A 9673-nucleotide genomic window follows, 5' to 3' on the forward strand; every position below is an offset into this window, starting at 1 on the left:
TTACGGTAAAGGAATTACATCATGAATTGCATTCATTTCTGGTAGATTGTCACGCCCTGACCTTAGAGAGACGTTTTATTTCTCTATTTGGTGAGGTCAGGGTGTAATGTGGGGTGGGCATTCTATGTTTTGTATTTCTTTGTGTTTGGCCGAGTGTGGTTCCCAATCAGAGTCTATTGTTGTCTCTGATTGGGAATCATACTTAGGTAGCCTTTTTTCCCACCTATGTTGTGGGATCTTGTTTTTGTACAGCTCTTGTAGCCTACGGAACGATACGTTCGTTTTGGTTTCTCTTTGTTATTTTGTTGCTGGTTCTCATTTAAATAAATATGATGACCACAAATTACGCTGCGCCTTGGTCTCCTTCAAACAACGCACGTTACATAGATGTTTTCTAAGACCCCGTTTCCATCGGTCTATTCAGAAATCAAAGCCTTTACTTTTGCATATTTTTTCAGTTGGAATTTTATGCATCAATGCCTTAATTTCTCCCTTAGCTTTCACTTGACACCCAATTTTAAATAATCCTATGAACTTCACATGTTGGTGCTCATACATAGAAATGCCCTGAGGTAAACCTGTGGACATTTTATACCTCCTCCTACCAACCCCTTAAGACAGCTCAAGGGGGAAAAAAATCACCCACACAGAGCTTGGCCAGGCTGTAAAATATGTAAAACATTTATTACCCCTGAGAGGTTTACACAAATAATAAACAAGTGTGGTGTACAAAACACTCTCACTCACACACACATTTCAATTGCACCCTTTAACTTGCTTCAGGAAGCAGCCTGTTTAGTGTGACTCACCCCCATTTTCTCTTCTCTTCTCTCTCATAATACTGCAGTCTCTCTGCTGCCCTCACGCTCTCACTATGACTTTTCCAACTTCAACTCAAAAACTCACCTTTAAACTTATTTTTCTAACAATCTGTATTTCTCACCTCTCAACCTTTCCTCTAACTTTCTTTTTCATGCTCTTTATTACTCTCTTTTGTCTCTTTTTCAGGCTGTATGTCCACCCACTCACACAGCGACTCACTCCCTCATTCACTCGGATGAACATGCACACTCTCGCACACACACTCACAGGCACATGCACACACATTTGTGAGTACACACACAGCTCGCCCTCCCGTGTTGCTCATTTGAGAGTGCCTGTGCTCTCTGTGCCGCAGAGCTGCCTCCTAAATTACCCAGTCCAGCTCATTATCGCCTTAATTGACTAATTTAATCGGTTTCCAGCCAGTTCTTAATCTCTGAGAACAACAATCTGCTGTGTGTCATGTTGGGTCCTCAGAGAACCCCAAGAGCAAACCAGTCTCCTCAGACAAAAATCCAGAGAGCACAGCTACAGCTACACCCCACAGTCAACCAGAAACACACCACCGCAATTACCCAGCATCCACCAAGAAGCAGAGCCTCAGCCAAGCAGTAGAGCAGCGCCCAGTCGACCACAGACACACAACAATTAACCACAATTAACCTCAATGGACAGCCAACAGAGTGCAATTAACCAGAACCACACACCACTATTAGCCATAATATCACAGGACCCAGAGTCAATAAATACATACCATTACCAACTATTGTAAACCACAACCAACCAATGCTCCCTAACCTCTAACCCCTGCAGACTGACCTGGATGAGTAAAGCGGCGTGTTCTGGTGCTCCGTAGCGCAGGTCGTGTCCATTGATGGCGAGGACACGGTCGTTGACGCTGAGCTGCCCGTCGTGTGCCGCCAGGCCGCCCTCCAGCAGGTGGAAGATAAAGACTCCATGTTCCTCTGGTCGTCTCACCAGCTTGATGCCCAGCTGCTCCTCTGGGGTGCTCTTAGCCAGGACCACGTGGATGCTGTCGTCCCTCAAGGGTTGGCTATGGGGGAGGCCATGAGGCGGATAGCCCCCGGCTGCGTCGTGGGGGTGCCCGTGGTGCCCGGAGTGTGAGCGGTAACGGTGGCGCTGCTCTCTCAGCACTGTGAGTCGCAGCAGCTGGCAAGGCTGTTTGAGGGTGGCCAGGGCGTAGCAGTGGGGCACATTGCTGATGTCTATGCCATTCACCTGAAGATGAGAGGGAGATGTGGAGTTAAGTCTCAGATTATATGCTGCGATGAGAAATTCAAACACACAACACATACAGGGAAATGGGATACCTAGTCAGTTGCACAACTGAATGCATTTGACCGAAATATGTCTTCCACATTTAACCCAACCCCTCTGAATCAAAGAGCTGCGGAGGCGCCCGGGGAGTGGGCAGAACGGCACATTTTTCCACCTTTCCAGCTCGTGGATTCGAACCAGTGACCTGCCAGTTACTGGTCCAACATTCTTCACCACTAGGCTACCTGCCACCCCTGTCACATACATGCCGAATAGTATTCCACCTTACTTTGAACAAAAACTGACCTTGAGTATTATGTCTCCGGGCAGCAGGCGTCCGTCCCGGGCGATTACCCCCTCCCTGTAGATGTCCTGGATGAGGATACGCACCAGGGGGGTCTCGTTGCCCCCCACGATGCTGATGGCCAGGGGCTCAGAGGGCTCATGGTTGATCTTAATACTGGTGACCTCACCATCAGGGATCAGGTGATGGAGCTGGGGTAGAGCCAGCACTGAGAGTGAAGGAGGGAAATATACAGTACCAGTCAAAAGTTTGGACACACCCACTCATTCCAGGGTTTTTCTTTATTTTTATTTTGATCAAATCTATGAAATAACACATATGGAATCATGTAGTAACCAAAAAAGGGTTAAACAAATCGAAATATATTTTACATTTGAGATTCTGTGAAGTAGCCACCCTTTGCCTTAATGGCAGCTTTGTCTAGTACTGTATAAATAAATAAATATTTATTTATTTATTTATTTATTTATACAGTGCGGAGGCAATAATAAATATATATATTATATATATATATTTATTTATTTATTTATACAGTACTAGACAAAGCTGCCATTAAGGCAAAGGGTGGCTACTTCAAAGAATCTCAAATGTAAAATATATTTTGATTTGTTTAACCCTTTTTTGGTTACTACATGATTCCATATGTGTTATTTCATAGATTTGATAAAAATAAAAATAAATATATATATAGAGAGAGAGAGAGAGCGAGAGAGAGAGAGAGAGAGATAATGAGGGAGGGAGAGAAGTAGTGTGTTACTCTGATTTCTATGATGAAAAGGAACTCTCACAGAGGCAGAATGCAAGGCCAAGGAGAAAGCAAAAGAAACAGAGAGAGAGAGCTAGAAATAGACAGAGGGAGGAAGCCAGAGAGGCCGCGTAGAGAGGTTTAGCGTTGAAGCAGCTGGCTCTACTCCCCCAGGTTAGCAAAACAAGCTTGTACAAGCCTAAGGGGAAAATCCACTTGGCTGATCATCCTTCCACATGTTTGTATCATTAGTCACATATATCTATATGTACCAAGTATGCTTGGGAAAACCCTCACATTGACTTTTCCACAAGGTTATTGCTTGGGTGGAGATAAAATCACACACACGTTTATACAGATACACACTGACTGTACTGACAGAGAACTGAGATATAAAGTTCCCACAAATACACAACCACAGCCTCATACTGTACACACTGCCGTTCAAAAAATTGCGGTCACCTAGAAATGTCCTTGTTTTTGAAAGAAAAGCAATTTTTTTTGTCCATTAAAATAACATAAAATTGATCAGAAATACAGTGTAGACATTGTTAATGTTGTAAATGACTATTGTAGCTGGAAACGGCTGATTTTTAAAGGAATATCTACATAGGCGTACAGAGACCCATTATCAGCAACCATCACTCCTGTGTTCCAATGGCACGTTGTGTTAGCTAATCCAAGTTTATAATTTTAAAAGGCTAATTGATCATTAGAAAACCCTTTCACAATTATGTTAGCACAGCTGAAAACTGTTGTCCTGATTAAAGAAGCAATAAAACTGGCCTTCTTTAGACTAGTTATGTATCTGGAGCATCAGCATTTGTGGGTTTGATTACAGGCTCAAAATGGCCAGAAACAAATAACTTTCTTCTGAAACTCGTCAGTCTATTCTTGTTCTGAGAAATGAAGGCTATTCCATGCGAGAAATAGCCAAGAAACTGAAGATCTCGTACAACGCTGTGTACTACTCCCTTCACAGAACAGTGCAAACTGTCTCTAACCAGAATAGAAAGAGGAGTGGGAGGCCTTGGTGCACAACTGAGCAAGAGGACAAGTACATTGGAGTGTCTAGTTTGAGAAACAGACGCCTCACAAGTCCTCAACTGGCAGCTTCATTAAATAGTACTCGCAAAACACCAGTCTCAACGTCAACAGTTGAGGAGGCGACTCCGGGATGCTGGCCTTCTAGGCAGAGCTTCTCTGTCCAGTGTCTGTGTTCTTTTGCCCATCTTAATCTTTTATTTTTATTGGCCAGTCTGAGATATGGCTTTCTCTTTGCACCTCAACTCACAGGTGCACCTGTGTAATGATCATGCTGTTTAATGAGCTTCTTGATATACCACACCTGTCAGGTGGATGGATTTTCTTGCCAAAGGAGAAATGCTCACTAACAGGGACGTAAACAAATTTGTGCACAAAATCTGACAGTGTATGGAACATTTATGGGATTTTTATTTCAGCTCATGAAACATGGGACCAACACTTTACATGTTGCGTTCATATTTTTGTTCAGTGTAAATTATCCTTATATCTTCTTCTTTGTGCTATTTTTAATCATCGCACAAACTCAGTAACGTAATCTGATTACTTTCACTTACTTTCCTTTTAAGCGGCATTAGAACAGGGGTGTCAAACACATTCCATGGAGGGCCTAATGTCTTCTGGTTTTAGTTTTTTCCTTTAAATTAAGACCTAGACAACCAGGTGACCTTAATTAATCAATCAAGTACAGCGGAGAAGCGAAAACTCGCAGACACAGAAAACTTCCCATGTCACTGGCTTACACACAATACCCCATAATGTCAAAGTGGAATTATGTTTTTCAATTTACAAGTCAATAAGTATTCAACCCCTTTGTTATTGCATGCCTAAATAGGAGAAAACAAATGTTTAACAAGTCACATAATACATTGCATGGACTCACACTGTGTGCAATAGTAGTGTTTAACATGATTTTTGAATCACTGCCTCATCTCTGTACCCTACACATAAAATTATCTGTGAGGTCCCTTAGTCCAGCAGGTAATTTCAAACACAGATTCAACCACAAAGACCAAGGAGGTTTTCCAATGCCTTTAAAAGAAGGGCACCTATTGGTATGTGGGTAAAAAAAGCAGGCATTGAATATCCCTTTGAGCATGGTGAAGTTATTAATTACAATTTGGAATGTGTATCAATACACCCAGTCACTACAAAGATAAAGGTGTCCTTCCTAACTCAGTTGCTGGAGAGGAAGGAAACCACTCAGGGATTTCACCATAAGACCAAAGGTGATTTTAAAACAGTTACAGAGTTTAATGGCTGTGATAGGAGAAAATTGTGGGTGGATCAACAACATTGTAGTTACTCCACAATACAATACTAACCCAATTGACAGAGTGAAAAGAAGGAAGCCTGTATAGAATACAAATATTCTTAAACATGCATCCTGTTTGCAACAAGGCACTAAAGTAATATTGCAAAAAATTTGGAAAAGTTTTTGTCCTGAATATAAAGTGTGTGTTTGGGGCAAATCCAATACAGTACCACTCTCCATATTTTCAAGCATAGTGGTGGCTGCATCGTGTTATGGGTATACTTGTTAAGGATTGGGGAGTTTTTCAGGATAAAAAAGAAGCGGAATGGAGCTAAGCACAGGAGAAATCCTAGAGAAAAACTTGGTTCAGTCTGCTTTCCACCAGACACTGGGAGATTAATTCACCTTTCAGCAGGAGAATAACCTTAAACAGACGACCCAATCTACATTGGAGTTGCTTACCAAGAAGACAGTAAATGTTCTTGAGTGGCCGAGTTACAGTTTTGACTTAAATCTACTTGAAAATCTATGGCAAGACCTGAAACTGGTTGTCTAGCTATGAGAAACAACCAAGGTGACAGAGCTTGAAGAATTTTGAAAATAATAATGGGCAAATGTTGCACAATCCAGGTGTGAAAAGCTCTTAGAGACATACCCAGAAAAACTCACAGCTTAAATTGCTGCCAAAGGTGCTCCCACAAACTATTGACTCAGGGGTGCGAATACTTTTGTAAGTTAGATATTTCTGTATTTCATTTTCAATACATTGACAAACATTTCTAAAACATGTTTTCACATTGTCATTATGGGGGGTAGATAGCTGAGATAAAAACAAATATTCAATACATTTTGAATTCAGGTTGTAACACAACAAAATGTGGAATAAGTCAAGGGGTATGAATACTTTCTGAAGGCACTGTATCTCTCAACCTCTCCCTCCCTGTTCATTCTCCCTTTCTTTCTCTCTGGCCCACTCTCTCCCCCTATCTCTCTTGTTCCATAGCCCCAGTCCCTAGTTCTAATCGCGCTGCAGTTTCTCCCTTCCAAAGTCAATATCTTCTCTTCATTGCTTCCAGGGAGAAGATCACATTAACACACAGACCTGTGGTTGTTATATAACTTCTCTATTTCTCTCTCTCTCTCTCTCTCTCTCTCTCTCTCTCTCTCTCTCATCCCCCATCTGTCTTCCTCTGTATCCCACACTGTACTATACAGTATCTCCCCTCCTCTTCTCCTACTATCCTTCTCTCTCTCTCTCTCACACACTCTCGCTCACTCTCTCTCTCTCTCGCTCACTCTCTCTCGCTCACTCTCTCTCTCTCGCTCACTCTCTCTCACTCTCTCTCTCATACTCTCACTCACTCTCTCTCACATTCTCACTCACTCTCTCTCTCTCTCACTCACTCACTCTCTCACTCACTCACTCTCTCACTCACTCTCTCACTCACTCTCTCACTCACTCTCTCACTCACTCTCTCACTCACTCTCTCTCACAGTCCCATGGCCCTCATCATCACCATCATAAACAGTACAGCTCATCCTTCACTACTCATCCTAATCTTCACGACTCCTTCCATCCTTCTCATTCTCCATGGTCGTCCTGTATACTGCATCCCTCTGAAATAGATCTTGTATGCCTCTGAAATAGTTTCTGTTTGCCTCTGAAATCATTTCTGTATGCCTCTGAAATCATTTCTGTATGCCTCTGAAATCATTTCTGTATGCCTCTGAAATAGATTCTGTATGCGTCTGAAATAGATTCTGTATGCGTCTGAAATAGATTCTGTATGCCTCTGAAATAGTTTCTGTATGCCTCTGAAATCATTTCTGTATGCCTCTGAAATCATTTCTGTATGCCTCTGAAATAATTTCTGTATGCCTCTGAAATAATTTCTGTATGCCTCTGAAATAATTTCTGTATGCCTCTGAAATAGATTCTGTATGCCTCTGAAATAGATTCCGTATGCCTCTGAAATAGATTCTGTATGTGTCTGAAATAGATTCTGTATGTGTCTGAAATAGATTCTGTATGTGTCTGAAATAGATTCTGTATGCCTCTGAAATAGATTCTGTATGCCTCTGAAATAGATTCTGTATGCCTCTGAAATAGATTCTGTATGCCTCTGAAATAGATTCTGTATGCCTCTGAAATAGATTCTGTATGCCTCTGAAATAGATTCTGTATGCCTCTGAAATAGATTCTGTATGCGTCTGAAATAGATTCTGTATGCCTCTGAAATAGATTCTGTATGCCTCTGAAATAGATTCTGTATGCGTCTGAAATAGATTCTGTATGTGTCTGAAATAGATTCTGTATGCCTCTGAAATAGATTCTGTATGCCTCTGAAATAGATTCTGTATGCCTCTGAAATAGATTCTGTATGTGTCTGAAATAGATTCTGTATGTGTCTGAAATAGATTCTGTATGCCTCTGAAATAGATTCTGTATGCCTCTGAAATAGATTCTGTATCCCTCTGCAATAAACACAGTAACACATTATCCCTCTACAAATCATATATTCCATCACAGGCCTGCTATAAGCCCCATAGGCTCCTTCATCACCCTGTCATCTGGCCTGGTTGATCCTGGCTAGGTGAGGAGGTAGAGGAGGGACCAGCAGCTCTCTGTCCATGTCCCCTGGAGGTCCCTCTCTCTCCTCCAACCTAGCCCACAGGCTGCCAATCTCCCATCTGATCACTCTCTTCTGTTCTGTTTTGTTCTGGGGGACCAGTGGACTCTTATGCAATGTGCAGCTGAATTATTAAAGGAACATATGTTGCTGCAGTTACACTGGGGGCTATCAGCAGTGTCACCTCAGCACAGAGCCAAAGGAACTGCTCACAAATACATGCACAAAAAAACGAACACAGGCAGACATTTACATAAACACAGACACACACAAATCAATGCAAGCACAGGCATGCACACACACAGAAAAATGTACTGAGCTCAAACACACACGCACACCTAAAACCTCTACAGGGAATCACAAAAACTGCAGACACAGCATAAAGAGCACTGATATCACACGGAACTGAACACAACCCCCACTGACATTATACTGAACTAAACAAAACCCCCACTGATGTCATACTGAACTAAACACAACCCCACTGACTTCATACTGAACTAAACACAACACCACTGACGACTTACTGAACTAAACACAACCCCACTGACTTCCTACTCAACTCAACACAACCCCCACTGACATCATACTGAACTAAACACAACCCCCACTGACTTCATACTGAACTAAACACAACCCCCACTGACATCATACTGAACTAAACACAACCCCCACTGACTTCATACTGAACTAAACACAACCCCCACTGACTTCATACTGAACTAAACACAACCCTCACTGACTTCATACCGAACGTAGTCGCTCTGGATAAGAGCGTCTGCTAAATGACTTAAATGTAAATGTAACAAAACCACCACATACCTCAAACTGAACTAAACACAACACCTGCTGATATCATATTGAACTAAACACAACCCCCACTGACATCATACTAAACTCAACACAACCCCCACTGACGTCATATTGAACTAAACACAACCTCCACTGGCTTAATACTGAACTAAACACAACACCACTGACTTCATACTGAACTGAACACAACCCCCACTGACGTCATACTGAACTAAACACAACCCCCACTGACGTCATACTGAACTAAACACAACACCTGCTGATATCATATTGAACTAAACACAACCTCCACTGGCTTCATACTGAACTAAGCACAACCAACCACTGACGTCATACTGAACTAAACGGAACCCCCACTGACATCATACTGAACTACACACAACCCCCCCCCCCCCTGACTTCATACTGAACTAAACACAACCCCACTGACGTCACACTGAACTAAACACAACCCCACTGACATCATTCTGAACTTAACACAACCCCCACTGACGTCACTGTGAACAACCCCCACAATGTCATACTGAACTGAACACAACCCCCACTGACATTATACAGAACTGTGAACAACCCCCACAATGTCATACTGAACAAAACACAACCCCCACTGACATCATACTGAACTAAACCCAATTCCCGCTGATGTCATACTGAACTGAACACAACCCCCAGTGACGTCATAATGAACAATACACAACCCCACTGACATCATACTGAACTACACACAACCCCCACTGACATCAAACTGATCTAAACACAACCCCCACTGACATCATACTGAA

The 9673-nt window shown here is 42.3% G+C and overlaps 1 protein-coding gene across 1 annotated transcript in view; it reads right to left on the reverse strand.

The window, feature by feature from the left end:
• LOC120054281 (E3 ubiquitin-protein ligase LNX-like) overlaps window positions 1-9673 on the reverse strand; it is a 54313-nt gene that overhangs the window by 12369 nt on the left and 32271 nt on the right. Inside the window, exons 4-5 of the mRNA XM_039001701.1 lie at window positions 2407-2595; window positions 1642-2061 (exon numbers count right to left, since the gene is read on the reverse strand). Of these exons, the coding sequence (XP_038857629.1) occupies window positions 1642-2061; window positions 2407-2595 (609 nt within the window). The remainder of the gene's footprint in view (window positions 1-1641; window positions 2062-2406; window positions 2596-9673) is intronic.

Source organism: Salvelinus namaycush, chromosome 10, assembly GCF_016432855.1.
Source record: "Salvelinus namaycush isolate Seneca chromosome 10, SaNama_1.0, whole genome shotgun sequence".
NCBI lineage: Eukaryota > Metazoa > Chordata > Actinopteri > Salmoniformes > Salmonidae > Salvelinus > Salvelinus namaycush.